Source organism: Protopterus annectens, chromosome 9.part0 (assembly GCF_019279795.1).
Source record: "Protopterus annectens isolate FY-2018-M chromosome 9.part0, PAN1.0, whole genome shotgun sequence".
NCBI lineage: Eukaryota > Metazoa > Chordata > Ceratodontiformes > Protopteridae > Protopterus > Protopterus annectens.
The window spans coordinates 1,810,166,435-1,810,187,300 of NC_056743.1; the positions used below are offsets into that span (position 1 = coordinate 1,810,166,435).

General features: G+C 39.2%; 1 protein-coding gene across 1 annotated transcript in view; it reads right to left on the reverse strand.

The window, feature by feature from the left end:
• The window catches only part of LOC122812282 (complement C3-like), a 607,672-nt gene that overhangs the window by 532,482 nt on the left and 54,324 nt on the right, over positions 1-20,866 (reverse strand). Inside the window, exon 2 of the mRNA XM_044084683.1 lies at positions 8,706-8,757. Coding sequence (XP_043940618.1) covers positions 8,706-8,757 — 52 coding nt within the window. The remainder of the gene's footprint in view (positions 1-8,705; positions 8,758-20,866) is intronic.

The following is a 20,866-nucleotide window of genomic DNA, read 5'->3' on the forward strand; positions in this document are numbered from 1 at the left end:
ACAGAAAATTGGATCTTTATACGTATAAAACCATTTCTTACCCCATCAACTAGGGCTACTATTGCTCACTCCCATCTTATATCAACTCTTTTCTATGCCTCTCCTATGTATATAAATTGCTTTACTGATCTCTGCTAGACTGTAAGTAGATACCTATAAGCTGTATAGTAAACTTTTTTTGTTGTACTTGACATATATTAGTAAAAATGTACATTGCTGGAGCTTTTCTCCTTGGGCCTCCACTGAAAATGGACACTTTTGTTCAGTCAGACCATCCCGGTAAACAAATGTTAAATAAATAAATAAAATAAATAAATAACACTCTTCACCATGACTCTAGGACCTATAGTATGTCTGTAGTTCAGGACTCGGTCTTCTCATGTTCTGGCTTTTCCTTATCCTCCAGGATCTTCCACCCTAGTGGTATATGGCGCTTTGTGTTCTAAGTGTCCTGCTTTTTACATAGGGAAAGCCAGAGGATGCTTAAGAACTGACTATGAACACATGCAAGACATTCAAAAATTGAATACCACAAATGCCCTTTTTAGACATAAACAAGAAAATATAGACCACAATTTTGCTTTTGTAGTTATTGAGTAACTAACAAAAGACAAAAAGAGTTTTGTTACAGAAGAACATCTTAATAAATAAATGTGAATTAAATGGAGCAACTAACAAAAGACAAAAGGGGTTTTGTTATAGAAGAACATCTTAACAAATGTGAATTAAAATGGCAAATTTTAGTCAATGCAATGTGTTTTCCAGGTATGAACAATTCAATGGCCATTAATTCTGTTTTAAAGTGCAAATACTATGACACTACATAGTTTATTGTTATTTTTATTTTTGAGTATGGTTTTACTTTGTAATCAGTTTTAATTGGTAGGTTGGGTCTAACATTGTTATCATGTGATTTTAATTATGTATAAAAGAGGTGTCTAATAACAGATTTAGTTCTGAGGATGTTCTATGTGATGCATGAAATAAAAGCGCTAAACTTGTTCTAATAAATTTTGAATTTGGAATACTGTTGCCTCCTTCTTGATAATTTCTCAGATGAGTGCTAGCTTCTGGGTAGATTGTATGGTTGTACAAGGCTGGCTGGAGATTGTCAGTCACTTAGTTTGTTTATAAGATTGTGGATAATAGGGAGTTGAGAGTATATGAGTTGGTGAGGTAGTTCAGGCCACTGGAGGGCTCTGAAGGCCAGACACTGATGTGACCTATGAGGGAAGATGGCTGCAAATTTTGTGATCTTGCTGTAGCACTGCACAAGTGTGTTTAGTTGAGTTAGTTGGATGTTTGTCAGTACCGATGCTGAGAAAACGAGATTTGGTGCTTGGAGGGTAGTGATGATATGATAACTTGCAGTGTTAGATACATAGGGTTTCGTCCTATAGAGAGTCCTTAGTTTCTGTTGTGTTTTTTTTTTCACTGTATGTTGAATGGAGAAGTCAAACTTTAGGTCTTCATCTACGTAAACTTCTAGTAGCTTGGTTTGTGTGATGAGTTCTATTTTGGCATTGCTGGAAGGGGTATTATTGAAGGATGCTTTCTTTATTACGAGGTGTTTGGGAGTGAAGATAATTAGTTTTGTTCTGTTAGGGTTTAAGGGTTACTCAGAAGTAGTCAACCAGCTTTCTGTAGAAGTGAAGAATTCCTGAGTCAGTTTTGATAGGAAATCAGGGTTATTTTCTGAGCAGATGATGGTAAAATTGTTTGTGTCCAGTACTAAAGTAGCATTCTAACTGGCCAGGTTAAGGTAATTAACAAGGATGGGTCACAGTATGGATCTTGTGAGACCCCAACTACAACAGGGAGACAGGATGAGATGTCAGTGAGCCATTTTACTGCCCTGAATTTGTTAGAGAGGTAAGCAGAAAGAACAGGGAGGAGTCAAGGAGGCTTAGACTGGTGAGTTTTGTAAGTGTATAGAGTGGGAAATACTGCTGAAAGATTTGGATAGATCAAGAAGAGAGCAGATACAAGGTTTCCATCATTTCTCTTCCTGTTAACAGTATTAGTGAAGCTGAGGAGGGCAGCTGGGGTACTGTGGTGGGGGATAAAGCCACGCTGTGAAGGGGAGAGGAGTGCATTTTGTAAGATATAATGCAGAAGTTGGGTCTGAATGCACTTCTCAAATATTTTGATGGAGGATGGCGATGGGTCTATAACTGATGAGGTCACTGACCACCTTTGTGGAAAGAAAGGATGTAACATTTTTCCATAGTAAATGTACATAAGATTCATTGAGTGGCTTATCAGAAATGAGACGAGGCAAGCTATGGCCTCTGCTGCCATTTATAGATAGTCTCAGAGTAGATTGTCTGGTGTTAGGGAGGTGGGTTTTAACTTAAGTAGTAGTTTTTTGTTGTTAGCAGTAGGAACTGGCAGGAGAGACAGAGTATGGAGAATAATTAGAGTTTGCAATGTACTGTAGCACTACTGAGAAATGAAGAGACCGATTTAATAAAGTTAGAGATAAATTTGTTAGCAATGTTAGCTGAGTTATTAGATTTAACAGCAGGTTCATAGGTTCATAGGTAGGTACTAGGCTATTGGCCCTAGGGCCTATATAAGCCTAGCCAAACGGTACCCTGGCTTTTGCCACCCAAGAAAATTATTTTCCTGTGCCCCTGTCAAGCAGAGCCACAGAAGTGATCCCTGGGGTGAATTTCCTAGCTCCCATTCAGTCATCAAGATTTTTCTTGAAGAGTAGTAATGAGGAACTTTGTTTGATATAGATAGGTAGTTTGTTCCAGAGTATGGGAAGTCTCTGGGACAGGAATCTATCCCTCCAGCATGTTCTGTTTATTGTGGTGACAAGGTTTAGGTCCCTAGAGCATGTAGCTTGGAGGGATTGGGATTTCTTTACGTGGTGCATGTCCAACAGCTCTGGGTTTGACATAGCTTTGTATGTTGGCAGAGATTATCACTGAGCAGGCAATATGCGACACAGTAAAGCTGGAGGTTTTTGAGATGGTCTGCGTAGGGCATCTGTTTGAGGCTGGTAATCCTCTTTGTGAGGTATTTCTGTGGCCTTTCCAGTTGTTGTAGATGTCTTGTGAGGTACATACCAAAAGGGGTGTTGTACTCTATAATGGGTCTAATGAGTGATGAGTAGAGAGGAACAATGACCTCTTTTTTCCTGGATGAGAAACCTTTTGTGATGAGTTATGCCATGTAGAAGGATTTCCTGACTACTGTGGCAATGTGATTATCAAAGGAGAGACTACTGTCCACCTGTGTCCCAAGGTCTCTCATCACACGTTTGGTGTTAAGTAGACTACTGCCTATGTGGTAGTTCATGGGTACAGAGTTTTTTACCAAAAGGGATGACAATGCACTTTTTGGCATTGAGCTTGAGGCCATGGCTTTGACACCAGGCATCTGTCTCAGTGAGGCCCTTTTGTAGGATGTCCACATCGTTAGGAGTTTTGATTATGGCTCCAAGTTTGCAGTTATCTGTGAACTTTGTTAGCCAAAGACCTTCTGTGTTAGCCTGTACTTCAGAGAAGTAGATACCAAACAGGAGAAGACCTAGGACTGAACCCTGTGGTACTCCACTTGTCACTGGTCTGAAGTTGTATTTAGAGTCTGCTACTTTCACAGTGTGGGTTCTGTCAGTGAGCCAGTTGGCAATCCATCTTGTGACTTAGGGATTTATACCTAGTTTAGTGAGTTTATCTATAATTCCAGAGTGGGGGATGGTGTTGAAAGACTTGGTGAGATCTAGACTGGCTGTGTGAACCACCTTACCCTCATCTATGGCTTTGGTGACTGCTTGAAAGAAGTCTATCAGGTTTAGGAGACATGATCTGCCTTTTACAAACCTGAACTGAGTAGGGTCCAGAGTTTGGAGATTATCAGTGTCATTGTTTATAAGTTCTATGATGATACGTTCCATAGCCTTTGTAGACCAGGCTTGTCAGGCTAATGGGACGGTAGTTCCTGGGGGTCCATGGTGGCTCCCCCTTTGTGGAGTGGGATAACCGTTGCTGTTCACCATTCAGTGGGCACAAAGCCTGAGGTGAGGCTATGATTGAACATGGTACATAGGTGGGGTGCCAGTTCATTCTGTAGTTCATGTAGAAAGCAGACTGGGATGTTGTCAGGTCCCATGGATGCTGTGTTCTTGGCTCTGGAGAGTGTGTTTTTTACCTGTGCAGCCGTGATTACAGGAACTTTGCATTCTTCTGGTATAAAGATGGGCCCTTTAGGGGATGAGAGAGGGGTAAAGTTAGCACTGAACCTATCTGCCAGGATGTTGGCAATATCAGTTGGTTCAGTATATTTAGTGCCATTGTGCTGTAACTCAGAGCAGGTCTGAGTGTTGCCATTGAGATTCTTGACACACAGCTATAGAATGCTTTGTGGTTGTCTTCAGAATTAGTGGCAATTTTGTTTTCGTAACTAGCTTTGGAGAATTTTATGAGGGATCTCAGCTTCTTACTGAGGCTGACCATGGAGTTCCTCCAATCATGGGATTTACTCTTTTTTGCAACAGTTTCTTTCTTCTGTTGTAGAGTTTGTTTATAGCAGGGGACCACCAGATTGGCTTCCTTTTTTTGGAGGATAGCATCTTGGTTCTGTTAGGGATTGCACGATCCATGCACTTGTGTAAGTGCTTATAAAGTGCAATTGTATAGGATTCAGCAGTCGTACCTCTATTGTCTGTCAGCATGGGTGTCGTGAAGTTTGCCACTTCTGTCTTAAGAAGTGTGAAGTTGGCTTTGGAGAAATTTTTTATGGTGGTTTCCCTAATGGGGGTGGGGGTGGGATGTGGATTTCTAGGGTGATTTGCTTATTTGCTTGTGGTCAGATCTGACCAACGAGGAATTGACCTCTGGTGTGGAACACCTGTTGCCCATGCTGGTAATGACCAGGTCTAGGATATTGCTGCCCCTGGTTGGGGTGTGGATAAGTTGATCCAAGGCACTGGAATTAATGAATTCCAGAAAACGTTGAGCACAAGAGTTGGTACATGAGTAGTTTTCCCAGTTAATGGCGGGGTAGTTGAAATTGCCCATTATTAGGGTGTTAGGTTGTACCCTAATATTTTCCAGTGTATCAAGAAATGAGGAGTGGGAATCCTAGGGCATGGTGGAGGATCTGTAGCAAGCTACAATTTGGATTGTGGTCTTTCCCAGAGTTAGTTGCACTTGCATAATCTCGGATGCATTATGCTGAGTAATTAGCCTGGAGGTGTGGATATCCTTAATGAATATGGACATACCTCCGCCTTTAGTACTTCGGTCCAGGTTAGAAGGCCGAAAGGTGTGGTATGAATTATAGCCTTGTAATGAGGTGTGCTCTCTGGAGCCTTGAACCAGGTCTGTATCACTGCACAGATGTCGATGTTCTCCATTTTAAGGAGTGCCTCGAATGAGTGCATTTTGAAGTTTAGACTTCTAACATTAAGTAGCATTACCCTTAGATTTTGCTTGCTTGTACCTGTTACAGTGGTGAATTTGTCATTTGAATCTTGCCTAAAAAAGGCACTATAGGGGTGGCAAGAGCCTTAGCCAGTATCCAGAATCCCAAGGGTGACAGGTGCAGGCAATCTCTGGCAAAGCATTGTAGTTTGTCGATCATGTCATCCCAGGCAGACAGATACTGGATCCCCTTAGAATGACACCAGAAGCTTAACCAATTGTTGAAGTCAGTCATTTTGTCCTTGTACTGTGGTATCATTCTGGGTGATGGCAGGATGCTACTCAGGGCTAGGGTCAAATCTGCCTGGGCTACAAGATCGGACAGCTCTTCCATGTCTCTTTTCATGTAGTCCAGGGAGGTATGTCTCAGTTAATTCACACCAACATGGGCAATGACAGAGTCATATTTGTACTTGTGGAGTGACCTGAGTGCATGCATTATGTGGTGGATCCTGGCATCTGACAGGCAGCTGTCAGTAACTTTCTCCTTGTTTAGCCTGGTGAGTGGAACATCAGTGTGCCTGACTATAGAGTCACCTATGACTAGAGTGTTGGGTACGTTGTTATGCCTTATGGGCTGTGGTTGAGTGGCACAGTGAGTTGGTGGGCTATGTGTCATTTGGGTTGTGTTGGGGGTGGAGGTTGCTTGGATTTCTCTTTGGAGGTCCCTGTTGCTTGGGTAGATTTTTTTGAGAGCCTCTGCGAAGGTGACAGCTGTGTTGATTTGCAAGGATTTAGGAGATGATTTATGAAGCCCTGAATAGTTTGGGATTATGGTAATTTTTATTTTGGAGGTTAGTGTTATATGTTTTTTGTTTTGTCTAACATAGTATGGTATTTGGCTCTGTTTCTAAGTTCTCTGAATTGCTGATAGTTTGGTCGAGTTTTGTTTGTGGCTAAGTTCTCTAAGTAACATCTGTAAGTTTCATGAAATCTTTTGCACTCCTGCATAACCAGTGCAGTGGATAGTACTTGATTTAACTTGTTTTTTTTTTTTTTAAGTGGGGCCAGTTAATTTAAAATTGCAGACCTAAACTATTTCTGTTTTTTTTTTCTTTCTGGACCCCTGTGCCTGCTGACCATCTGACTGATTGCCATAACATTTGCCCATTGATTCCTAATTAGGCAAGATCTGATTGCAGCACATTTATCAAACAGGCAGATATGAAAGGAGTAGTAAATACAACTTAAAAAAACAAAATAATAAAATACCACCAAGACCACCAATCCAAGAAGTAAGTGAATTTAATGAAACACTTAGCGCCTCAGCTTACACAGCCTTCCAAGAGCAAAAACACTACAAAATACAATTTTCTTATATACAGCATATTGCACAAAACAATTAGTCAATTAAGCATACAATTCAAATCACATACTTCCAACTACATTCTTTATTGAGTCCCTGAGGCTCCAAAATACCATACTTTAAATGAAACACTTGAAAGGATTCCCGTTATACTCACTAACATGCCTCTTTCTTGCTTTTTAAACACTTCAGGAGATGGTCATTGAATGCAGGCAGCATTCAGCCATCACTTTCTTCCACAAGTGAAACAAACCTTCAGGAAACCCAGACCCCTGCCCTGTGAGTGGAAGGCTCCAACTATGTCACTGGTCTCCACAAAGGATGCCTAGTGATATTTCTCCCATCTTCTCTCCTGTGGCTGACACTTGTGCTCATTTTGTTTGGGAACTAGAGCTAGACCTCTTGAATCAATTGCAAATTATTTCTTGAATGTCCCCATTAGTCCTTCTGGCCTGACTAGCTTGTTACCATTTGGACACTTCAGTGAGTGTGGAATAATTTTTCTAACAGATCTTTACTCTTTACAGGAGACCCAGCAAAATGTCATGCTGCATACCTTCCCTACCTGTTTGACATTTCGTGCTTAAGTATACTGGAGAGAGCTAATAATGGAATATCAGTTCTACTGTCTTAAAAATCAGGCAACCCAGCACCATCCTTGACCCTGGGTCACCAGCACTGCAGTTACACTTGGGAATGTGATTCCCTCAAGCTTTAACTGACTGAATCATAGTGCCTGCATCTAAATCTCATTGGCAAGACTGAATTGTGAAGGTTAATACTTAGCAGTGTAGCATATGACATAGCATGTAACATACATTCCTGCAAATATATTTCCTCAGTCTACCAGCTTTGAAATGTGATATGTTCAAGATGAATTTAAGTATGCAATGCATATTTTCATTTTATAACTAGACTCATACATAGTACAATAAATGTTTTAATAAAATTTGGTAATATTAGTGTTTGTGGTCATGCAAATTTTTGCTTATACTCATCAGAATTCAAAGGCAAAATGCATGGAGAAGAATCTTAAGGTGAACAATAAGATGAAAAGGAAACAGAAGAAATGATGTTTAGCTATTAAGGGTATATCAATCCAAAGCTTCTTTCCAGGCCCAGTGGAGAAAGAGAAGTTGTCCACTGCTGTGGTGATGAAAACCCTGTTGCAGCCCACTCATTTTATTATGCATGTCTATGCTTTCTTTTCTCCTTTCTTTGTAGAAACTGACATAAATTGCTGTTATTATTACATGACCCTGATACTGATTGTTGGACAAATCTGCTTATTTATTACAGCATATGACATAATGCATGATTAAATGTATACAACAAGACTTGTCTGTGCACTGAAAGTGAAGTACTTTAGACCTTAAGATTGTAATGCAGGTAGTTTAAAACAGAGTTTTTACAAAATCTCCTTGGTACACTTTGGGCAATTGTTGAGTGCCAATATTTTTCATACATTAGTGTATGCAGCTGTTTGAACTATGTAGCTTTTCAAACATTTAGTGTTATTTAAAATTTTCATTTTGTAACAGCACTGTGAGCATATTTTGGGGAAACATAAACTGTGGATGTTGGTATGAACCCCTAGCTATTCATTATGGCTGGAGTGTTAAGAAGAATGTAGAAAAGACCTCAGTTATTTTGAAGACTTTCTTATCAACATTTTCAAACCCATTCGCTGTCAGCAGTTTTTCATTCCTGCTGTATTTGATGTAGGGAGGCTGCTGAAAAACAAAACAGGTGTATTGTACACCAGACCCAGAATTCAAGAATAAGGAGGTGACATTAGCTTATACTACATTTTCTGCCTGGATGGAGGAGTGATAAAAGTGAGGTTACAATAAATGCTTCTAGAAAAATAGAACTCAACTATAACAGCTGCAGTATCATTGGTTTCACTGAGAAAGAAAAAAGAGATTAAGTGAAGCCAGGACCTGAAAGGGAGCAGTTCATACCTCGTACATATTTCAAGCAGGAAAGATTGGTTAATTTCATCACTTCTTGGGGCTGCATGGTAAAAAAAAGAAAAAGAAAAGATTATTGTCATAAAAAAGCATTATGCATATTTTTTTCTGAATTGCATACAAAAGATATATTTTTTTACATTTTGTTGATAATAACAACGACTCCATTACAGAGCATTTCTACAGTGTAAATATCTGTTAAATGTACTGGATTCTCAACTGATGAGATAAAAACTATGGTGTTACAAACTTCCATGTTTACCTTAACCTCTTTTAGTCTCTGTCTTGTAACATTGCAAATGATGCTATGATTTGTCAACAGGATGAACTTTCCTGCACAGCCAGTCAGCCTCTGTTAAGTCCTGCACTAAACTTGCAAATCTCCAACAGCAGGTTGGAGTGTTCCAGTATTGGAAATGCAACATGGAGCACACTTCACTTTGATGTAGATGGTTGTGGTTTCTTTTCCCTTACTAGGCAGATGCTAAAACTGCAGTGCAACATAAGGGGAGTGCTGCACTCCTGAGTGTGTTGCCTTTTGGATGTGACATTAAACCGAAGCCCTAGCTGCCTGAGTTGTTAGAAGCTCAGGTGAATGTAAAAAATCCCATGGCACCTATCAAAAGAGTAGTGGTCCTTTATTTAACAAAACATTAAAAAACATTATTTACAAAATTTACAGCCACATATAAAGACATTTCTATTTCTTACAATTTATAATTTCCCTTATAATATCCCATTGTTCTTCTTCCATAATTGATGCCTGCTCCTTCTTCCACAAGCATAATTGGATTTTTCACAATATATCTGCCAAAATCCATTTTCCATTAAACAAAATTTCATTTGATCTTTCATTCTAAATAACACATATTACACAAAATAAATTACCTACCATTCTCATATATCCTTTCTTCCTATTGTGACACCCCTGTACTGGTCCAGCAATCAATAAGCCTCAGTCCTCACCACTGGCAAGAGTGAGGGACGTACACCATGGGAGGATGACAAGTACACACACAGTAAAGTACAATTTCCCTTAAGAGCACACAGAGATCACAGTCAGTCTGGGGTTGGTTTCTCCCTCTTTCTCCAGATCCCCAATAAGACTCCCCACTGGCACAGCTATAGGGTTAAGATCTCAGCTGAGTGGCCAAGCTAACACCTCCAGCATGCTCTCTGTCCAACTAGTCTTTCGTGTCCCTGCCCAAGTAACTGATGCACACACACCTTGAGATTTGATTGATATACAAACACAAACACACACACACACCTGGGAAAGACGGGCACATGTTTATTAGATATGCCCCCTTCTGCCCAGACTATAAGGTAGTACCAGCTGCCACCAGCCACCCTTATTTATCAACTACTATAAGGCCCTTACAAAGGGTGTCCAATCCTACTGTTTAATGTTACTAATAATCCAATTGGTAGTCTGACCAAGCAAGGCTATTTAGGAGTGGCCTGTACAGTGTCACCAAATACATATGCAAGTACTCTCAGAGCATAAATTTGTCTCACAAATACCAGCCACAAAGATAGGTTTTAATAATAAATAATGAAAAAACAAGACAATACTCAGAAAACAAACACATTTACTTTAGACTTCACAATCACACAGAATATTTAAAACAACATTGCAGTACAGTCTCAAATAAATACAGAAAACATCTAAAACTAATCTTTACTATATTCCTATCTATATCTAAGAGAGATACTATGCCCTAAATAACTTACTTACAGAGCAAAGCAAATGCAGATGAGTGGATATTCTTGCTAGGTCCAAGACAAAACACAAAATGCAAACAGTCTCTCTCTGAGTGAGTTCTTAAATTACTATCAAAAATTACTGCTGGGTCAGCTTGGATGACATTTGTCACCTGACTTCACTTCCCAGGCTAACAGAAACTAACATCTCTATGTTAAAAATACACATCTGTCAAATGTTTGCTGAGAACTGGAAGTCATAAAACAATTAAACACTTTTACATTTTAGACCTAGTAATTACTTCTCTTCAAGACTACAGAAAGAAACTTCTAGCTCTAGGCATCCTCTCTCCTCGCTGAACTAAATAATTTTAAAAGCACATTGTAAAGCACTTATTTTAACTTATTTTCTTGACGTTTTGTAAGTTAATCTTCTATGTTCCAGCATGGTATGCTGTGGTTACATTCTTGAAGCTCATTACATAACATAACATACAGTTCTGTATAAATCATATCAATATTCACAAATGACATAGAATTAATTACAGCGTCACACCTATATTCACACATGATCATATTAATATCTAAATTGTTTATATCATTAATACTTGCAAAAAATCTTCACACAACTTTTTCCAGAGTTTCACCATTTTTTTACATTTCAAAACAAAAACATGCTCTATTGCCTCTTACTCCTCACAAAATAAACATACTTTTTCAACTTTTTTTTATATGGCATATCCCCCTTTGCTGGTAACTTATTACCAATCTCATAGTTAATCCTGTTAATCTACTATCCTGGTACACCATTTTTTCATTGCTTTAATGGCTTTAATTACTTCTGGCAAATTTTCCCATGGATGTACATAATAATATTGTTCCAGCACATTATTATACTGCAAACTTCTATCTTTCTTTAAATCATCAGTTTTTATTTTACGTCAGTATTTTTTCATGATAATTTTTACTTTCTTCATCCATATAATCTTTTTCTCTTTTTCTTATTCTCATCTCCCAGAATTATTTCTGCTTATATTTAAACATTCTCACTAATAAATCCCATTCAATTCCTTTACCCACTTTAATATTCTATACTAGGTTAAAGAAGTAGAATAAAGAACCCAAATCCCCCTTTATCTTTACTCATACACAATACATCTCTTTTCACTGGAGTTAATCTTGAACCCTATATACAAGAAAACACCAGCTGAACAATTTACTTTTCATATTTTACTGGGGCCATAAGATGATTTGACATATATACTATTTTTCCTATTAATACTGACTTCACCAGATAAACCTTTTTCCTGAACAGTAATCTATACAGCCTCCACAGAAGTCATATTTCTTTAATTTTTTTATTAACCCTTCCCAGTACACCATAACTACATAATTTTCCCAAATTTTACTCCTAGCAAAGACAATTAATTCAGTGAAAAATACACCCCCCCCCAATTTTCACCATCCTTACTTTAACCTTTATTCAATGTCATTCCCATATCCTTTAAACATCCATTCAGACATATCAAAACTTCCCTCATCCATATTTTATTCTTAGTAACTATGGCTATATCATCTGCATATGTCAAAACTACTGGTATGACAACCTCCTTTTCATCACATATCTAGCATCACTCACTTTATAAGCTACTTCATTCTCTATCATATTCACTACTAATGCAAACAACATTCTACTCATGGGACATCATTGTCTTATACTGCACTTCATGCATATTTCTTTACTCAGCCACCCATTCACTAAAACTCTCACTCTATTATTCTGATAAGCTGCCGTATACATTCTCCTAATTCTATTTACCTTACTTCTCTATAACATCCCACAAAGCATCATATTCTATGGTATCAAATGCCTTGCTAATATCACCTGCCATAAGTTTCAAATCCTCCCTTCTGCTTATAACATCATCCACAATTTCTCTTACAGCCAATAACAGTTCTTGACATCTCTTCCTTTTCATACCATATACATGTTCTTTCACAATAACCCTCATCCTTTATTCCTTTCTCCTCTGTAATATTCCCATAACAGTGTATAATTCCTGTTATTTAGCATGATATGGCTCCATTTTTTTATTTCATTCTTCTTCTTAACTTTTATCCGGATACATTTTAATATTTCACTACATAAGTCTTCATAAACAAAACCTTCCTTTAACCGTTCATTCAGTACATTTACAAAATATACTTTTTGCCATTCCATTAATTTCTTGTACACTCTATAACTTTTTTTCTTTGAGCCTACTGAATCAACATTTACTTTTTTAAGTACTTCATCCAATTTACTAACAGTAATTTATTTTTCAAATTCTTCCTTGACTCAGTCAGGAAACTACTTTACTTTCCAATTTGTCTTATTTTCCATACTTACACCCTTATAAATATTTTCCAAGTGATGTACTACAATACTCATAATTTGCTCATGTTCTTTATACTGTTTTTTTATTTTTTTTTCACTATACTATTTTCCTTTACTATTTTACCCAAATATGCAGATATTTACTGTTTGCTCTAGACAATCCATCCAAAAGTGTCTCTTTTTTGTAAACAACCTGCATTCAGCCACCCACCTTCTTGCTGTATGTCCTTTCTCCTCACACTGATTACATTATATCTTGTCACAATCATTATTTAAATGAGAAAAGACCCCACAAAAGAAACAGGAGGCTGACCAGCATATCATAATGTCCTTCTATGATCAGCCAAAAAATAACACTTGGCAAGTTTTTCACCATTTTTTTTCACATTTCAAAACAGGTTCCAACCTGCACCACCCATTCTATACATTTCTCTTTTATTTCACAATGTTATCAACAGTTTTGCACAAACCCTGTATGCATTTTTAACACTTTGTTCTTCAGTTCATCAGTTTTAAACTGTAAAGTACTACAGGAAAACAAATAACTGATCAATGGATAAATACCCTTTTTATTATAGAGTTACAGAAATATAACCATCAGTCCCTCAATTTGAAATATCAAGTAAAAAAGTATATGTTCTATATGTATAAAAGACCAAATTTCTTGAGCTTTGAAACTAACAACAGTTACCACTTTGCCTCATATATAATATCTGGCTATTACAGTATCATTGTTATCTGTATGCTCATATTTGGCCTTCTTGTCTTTTTAAAAAGTTTTCCTTATGGTTGGTTGATGGTCTTATTTTTTTGCCTGCTATCACTGCTGCACATGTATTTACTACTGAACTCTCTGCTGCCATAAAACTGGACTGCTCCTTACTTTGTTCCTGCTTTCCTCTTTTACTTTCTGTCACTGCTACAATAAGTTTTAACTGCTGCATTCTCTGCTGCCACACCACCTGGTTCCTTTTCCACATTAGCATCCTTAGGAACTCTGAAAAAAAGTTATCTGCCATCTCACCTGAGGAAACAGCAGAACTATCACCTAAATCATTCTGCTTGATTATTTTAACAGGACATCATCCGCAAGCCCTCCTGAAGCCAGTTCTGTTATCTGCACCACTCCAATGGATTCACTTTCTTCATTCTCCATTGAGACAGGTAAACTCCGCTCATTTGTGACATCTAAAACACAGGAATCTTTATCTACATTTTGATACTCCATATTGGACAAACTTTTCTCTACATTTTTATTTTCCACCTCCAAACTCATCATAGCATTTATCTCCTGCTCTATATTGCAGCTTCTCTTAGGCCTCTCCCTTGCTGCTATACCTTCAGCCCCATAGAGCATCTCCAAAGAATCAGGAACATATTCTGATGTTCTGGCAAAATTTCTCTAGTAGTATCAATACCACCAAGGGTCTTCTCTGAAAAGAGGCTACTGGCCTAGTAGAAGTAACCTGGTAAACAAAGGGTAAATAAAAAATAAAACAAATGTTTTATTCAGCTAATCTGAATGATATAATGAAGTTCACGTGTCAGCTGACTAACTGTTGATGACATCACTGTGGTAACTGCAGCTGTTGCAGCTTGAAAACAACAGACCTGTAGTGACTGCCAAGCATGAAAATCCTTAAAAGTATCACTAACTGTGCTGATACCATTCAGCAATTATCTTTAAGTGCACTGACACTATTCAGCATGACAGATGTAATGCCAGTCAAATGAGTGGCAATAAAACTGTTTGCCAGAGCACTGTATCTTAGTGGCAACTCACATTTCAAGTCCATACCCCTTTTTTTTCTGAATATGTGTAACCTCAAACTACGAACTAGACTTGTTTCTAAATAATCATGAAAGTATTTCGTTTATGGTTACTGTTTCATTTTTTATTTGAAAATTGACAATTTTATAGGAACCAGAACATGCATACATGCATACACATGCACACACACACACAGAAAAACACAAGTGACAAATGTCAGCATTTCAAAAACAGATAACCCCCCCAAAAAAAAAATCAAATATGAATAAATAAATAAATAAATAAAGCAAAAAGACTACAAAAGGAAATAGTTTCATTTTGCAATCTCATCATCAAATAACCACCACACATTCAAACATGTTTTGTCTGAAAAGTGGTAATGTTAAGTAAAGGGCTTGTCTAAGGTAATGTGCAGGGTTAGAGTTAGGAGCAGGATTAATGTTGGGGTTAGCATGCATTAGTAAGGTGGTGCAGGGGGCAAAGTAACTCATTAGAACAGTTTCTGTCATTTCTGTCATGAAAATAACAGTTCACTTTACTAGACACTCCTGTGGCAACCACTCAATGGCATTAATTTCAAAGCTAACAGCCCCAACTGTACCTTTATAAATCTGCAATGTTCAGATAACAGTTTTTAACAGAACTAAATGCACTTGTTAGTTTAAATATCTTTCTTCATTAGGGTTTGTACTTGCAAAATGCTAAGTTCTTTAATCTGTCCCTTTTAGACAAATTAGTAGTTTCTGACAGACAGACAGACAAAGTAACTAAATTATATCGTGTTAGATGAGTAAATCCAAAAGTCTCTAGCACACAAATCCCTTTCAGAATATTTCTAGTAAAATGAATCTGAATCCCAACTATCAGGACTTCCACTGTCAGTACCGAAAACTCGGGACTCCTGTCTTGCAGTTAATTCATCTAGTCTTGGTGCATCTCTCCTTTACAAAATCCTCCGGACTCCTCTGGACTCTGCCTCTCATTAACTGACTGCAGATAATTCACTTATAGGGGACCAGCACCTATTCCCTGCTTTTATTTGTTTTCTATAACATAAACCTGCTGTCCCATCTTCCCTGGTACCCCACTTCAGACTTACACCTAATACTGGCTTATCAAATGGTCCCGTATGTGCCGACTGAAAATATCTGATAGGTATTTCACTAGTGAAGCCATTATATAAGCCTTGGGCAGACCATCTACACTTTGATGGTGAAATATAGAATGGTACTGAATGCAAAAACAGAATAGACAGAGTGCTAGGGCCCACCAGCTTAACTTAACATTTCCTTCCTTCTGCTGGTAAAGTTATTAAATGAAGGTATGGTCTATAACTAGCATAAATTCTCTATTTTGCAGATACTACTATAGGGGTCCGAGCAGCCATGGTGGTGCAGCGGTAGCATTGTTGCCTCACAGCAAGAGGTTCTCCCGTTCGATTCATGGCTGGAGTGCGGGGAGTGCCTTCTGTGTGGAGTCTGCATGTCCTCCCCGCGGTTGGATGGGCGTTCAAAAGACATGCATAAATGGACGTGCCTTCGTGGAAGGTTGAACGTCGGGCTGGCACCTCGACATTCATAAAAATCTACTGCTAATCATTAGTGGACCGGAGTTCTGCTGTGGTGACCCCTAACCGGGAAAAGCCGAAAGACAACAACAACAACTATAGGGGTCCTAAGGCCCACTTTATCTTTATGCATTCTCTCACAATTATGCAATATCTACTCTTAGTTTTACTCACATTTTTGCTTGAACAGCAAACTGAATGTTCCTCATTACCCACCGTCTGGGTGAATACCTCCTCTAACTCAACCTCTGGGGCCTGTGTGGAGATAGTAAAAAACTTGGAAAAGTCAGGGGCACCAGAAATGGCTCAGCACAGAGACTTTGTTTAAGCCTCTTTAATGCCCTGTTAGATTCTTGGGCTCACCTGACTTTTCCTCAGACTCTTGCCTTTTACTAGTTTTCTAGTGGGGCAGACTATAAAAGCAAACACTGTAACACGTTTTCTGCAATATCTTGGAAGTCTTAGGAAAGCCCAAAATAAGAGGCATATGATTTAGTAATGCCATCTGATGACACTTTCCCTGTTATACTTGGGGATTTGGGGCTCAAATCTCTTAACAAAGTTAGAAAGGATGCAGCCTGGAAGCAGATGGCATTCTGGGGATTCTAACAACATTTTTAAAAAATTGCAGTAAAACCACTTTTGGGTCATAAGTTAATGATATTCTAAAAATTATGTGCCAAACACATAGAAAATGATGGTTAGCATGCATAAATTTAAAAAGGGCAGTAGGTTGCCACCACAAAGTTATAGGCTATTTACCCTGAACCTCAATTCACAAATAGCCAGGTGTGTTGAAAAAACATACAAAGTTACTAAACTCAGAATCAATTGTCAGCACACCCTTGAGTAAGTGACCACAGCAACAGCAATGCAACGATTTTTAACAGTTAAGGGATTTTGTCTTTTACAAAAAGTACATCCTTCTTCAGAACCATGATGTTAGCTGTTGTTACCAAGCTGTTATATAACATGACCTGCTTGATTATGTGACTACTGAAGAGATCACATAGTATTCCCTGGTTTCACTGTGTTTATTATTTACCTAATGTATTTTTATGCAGTGTATTTTTCTTGTTCGTGTACCTTTAAATCTGCTATGTGATCTGTTTGTAGTCACATGATAGTACAGTTTTGTACCTACCATAAATGTAGATGTTCGAGGATTCCCTTGCTGCAGTCCTGACAATTGGTATAGGTCCGCGTCCCAGTCGGCCCGAATACCAGAGTATAAGGCTGACGTTGGTCATGGCGCCTTAGACTGACGTCAGTACGTCAGGGTACTAATGCGCATGACCGACGTCATTTCCTCAGTCTTTTCTTGCCCCAGATGTCAGAAGACCCAAAAAGACAAGTCCCAAAAACAACCTGCACCAAAAAACATGTACAATATATACAGTAATATATACACAAAATATAAGCATGTAACTCACCTACACAACCACCCTGAAACACAGAGGGGAAGGAGGGAGGGTAAATTGGACTGCAGCAAGGGAATCCTCGAACATCTACATTTATGGTAGGTACAAAACTGTACTATGTTCTTCGTCTTCCCTTGCTGCAGTCCTGACAATTGGGTAGAATCCCAAAGCAGAGGTAAGGGAGGCTGGCAAATTATAAAGTAGCAGTAGCTGACAACATGCCTTGTAAAACAGCTGTGGCAAAGCCAGCTCTAGACTTAGAGTATATAGGCAGGTGATAATGCCTAGAGAAAGTATGCACTGAACTCCAAGTAGCTGCTTCCAGAATATCCTTAGTTGCCACCCCTTAGAAATGCTGTTGAAGTGGCAGTAGCCCTAGTGGAATGAGGCCTAATCCCAGCTGGAACCTGTTTGCCATGATGGGAATAACAAAATGCAATGCAAAAGCCAATCCACCTAGAAATAGTTTGTTTTGACACAGGCTTGCCCTGTGAACTCAAAGCAAAAGAAACAAGTAACTGCTGAGACTGCCTAAAATCTTTAGTCCTGCTCAAATAATAACGCAATTGCCTGTGTACATCTAAAGTGTGCAAAATCTTTTCCCCTTTATTTTGAGGATCTGCAAAAAACGTAGGCAAATGAATAGTTTGGTTTAAAGCCACACTAGAAACCACCTTAGGCATAAAGGAAGGATTAGTGCGTAATGATACCCTGTCCTTATGGAAAATCCAACAGGGCTCTACTGCCATAAGGGCCTGCAACTCAGACACCCTTCTTGCAGAAGTAATAGCCAACAGAAAAGCAGTCTTCCATGACAAATATTTCAATTCAGCAGTAGCTGCAGGCTCAAAAGGTTGTAGAGTAAGTTTTTCCAACACAAAATTGAGATCCCAAGCAGGAGTAGGAGCTCTACGTGGGGGTCTTATATTCTTTGCCCCTCTAAGAAACTGCTTGAACAAAGGATGCGAAAACAAAGGTGGGTCACAATCATAGTGAGCTGAAATTGCTGCAGCATGAATCTTTATGGAAGAGAAGGACAAACCTTTGTCCAATAATTCAGTAAGATATTGAAGAGCCACACTCAAATTAGGCTCTGAAATCTCCAAATTCTTTGCTGTACTCCAAAATAAAAATCTCTTCCATTTTTCTGCGTACACTCTCCTAGTACTAGGCCTTCTAGCTTCCATAATCACATTTAAAACTTGTTGAGGAAGCTGAGACCTACCGTGCTTCAACACAGAATATGCCAAGCTGTGAGATGAAGAGATTGAAGCTTGACATTGAGCAGATGACCGTCCTTCTGAGATAACAGATGAGGAATCAGAGGTAAAGGCCATGGAGGCTTCTTTACAAGACTCCTTAGAAGTGGGTACCAGTGTTGCCGAGGCCAATCTGGAGCTATCAAAATCATCCTTGGCCTGTCTTGTCTGACCTTTAGTAATACCTTTGGAAGAAGAGGTAGAGGTGGAAAGGCATAGACATGAAGGTTTTTCCAACTGAAAGACAGAGCATCCACTTTCCAAGCTGTGTGATGAAACCCTTTTGTGCAATACTTTGGCAGCTGGTGGTTTAGTGGAGAAGCGAACAGATCTATGTCTGGAGTTCCCCAGGACACTGTCAATTTCTGAAATACATGAAGATCCAGTTTCCACTCGTGGGGATCCATGATTTGTCTGCTTAGTACATCTGCTAGGGAGTTCTGTGCTCCTGGCAGAAACCTTGCCTGAAGAGTCAGTTGCAGGCTTAACGCAGTCTCCCATAAAATCATTGCTTGCCTGCATAGAGGATAAGAATGTGTTCCCCCTTGCTTGTTGATGTACCACATGACAGTTGTGTTGTCTGTCAGAATCAACACCTGCCCTGGAAGAAGTAACTCCTTGAACGCCATCAATGCAAACTGGACAGCTAACATCTCCTTCATATTGATATGTAGATGCTGTAGTCTGGCAGGCCACTTGTCTTGTATCCACTTTCCATTTAGATGAGCTCCCCAAGCAGTGTCCGAGGCATCTGTCGTTAAAATCTGACTCGCCTCTGGCCGGGTCACAGAGAGTCCCTTGTTTAGGTGACATTCCTGAGCCCACCACAAGAATTCCGTTTGAAGGCAAGGTATTATTTGAATGACAGTGTCCAAATCTTGGCAGTGCTGTGTCCATACATTTTTGAGATACCATTGCAGCTTCCTCATATGCAGTTTGGCATTGGGAAGCACCAGAATACAAGATGCCATGAACCCTAATGCTTGAAGGACTGTCCTTGCAGTCAGCACGGACTGATGAGATAGGTGATGGAAGTAAAGTGACAGATTCTTTTGTTTGTCCGGGGTTAAAAAGGCCATCTGGGCTGCTGTATTCAGTCTCACACCCAGAAAGCACATGTCTTGAGAGGGTACTAGACTGGACTTTATTTCGTTCACAGAATACCCTAGGCATCTTAGCACTGCTATGACATATTCCAGATGCTGTAGAAGGTGTTCCTTTTCTTGAGCCAGAATCAGGCAGTCGTCCAAGTAAGGATAGATTTGAATGCCTTGAAGCCTGAAGTAAGCTATCACTGGAGCCAGAACCTTTGTGAATACTCTGGGCAGTAGATAAGCCAAAGGGCAATGCAGAGAACTGATAATGAAAATCTCCAGTTCGAAACCTCAGATACTTTCTGCAACTTAGCCTTATAGGCACATGAAGGTAAGCTTCCTTGAGATCCAAAGTTACCATCCAGTGATCTTTGCCCAGCAGAAGTAACAGTTGCTGTAACGTCAACATCTTGAACTTGGGAATGTCCAGATAAGTGTTGAGGATAGATAAATCCAAAATTGGTCTCCACGTGTTCCCCTTCTTTGGCACTAGGAACAGGCGAGAATAAAATCCGAAGCCCCTTTCTGATACAGGGACTGGCTGAATGGCCCCTATCTGGAGTAACTGAGAAATTTGCATGTGAGCCTCTTTTCTTTGTGGAGGAGGAACATCTGGCATGCCTCTGAAAGAGGGCATTGTGTGGAAATAAAATCTGTAACCGTGATGAATGATATCCAGCACCCATCTGTCTTGAGTGATTAAATCCCAATTTTCTTTGAAAAGAGACAATCTTCCTCCCAAAGGAGCTGCCAGACGAGTCCACTGGCAGCTGAAAAGGCAGGTCATTGGTTCTGCTTACGAAAGGACTGACCCCTGCCTTCACCAGAAGTCTGAGCAGGCGAACTGTCTGATCGAGGCCTAAACGAACCTTGAGCCCTGCCCCTACCACGTCTAGACCTACCCCTAGACTGAGAACCATAAGCAGGATATGTCCACCCCTTAGCAGGCCAATTTCTAC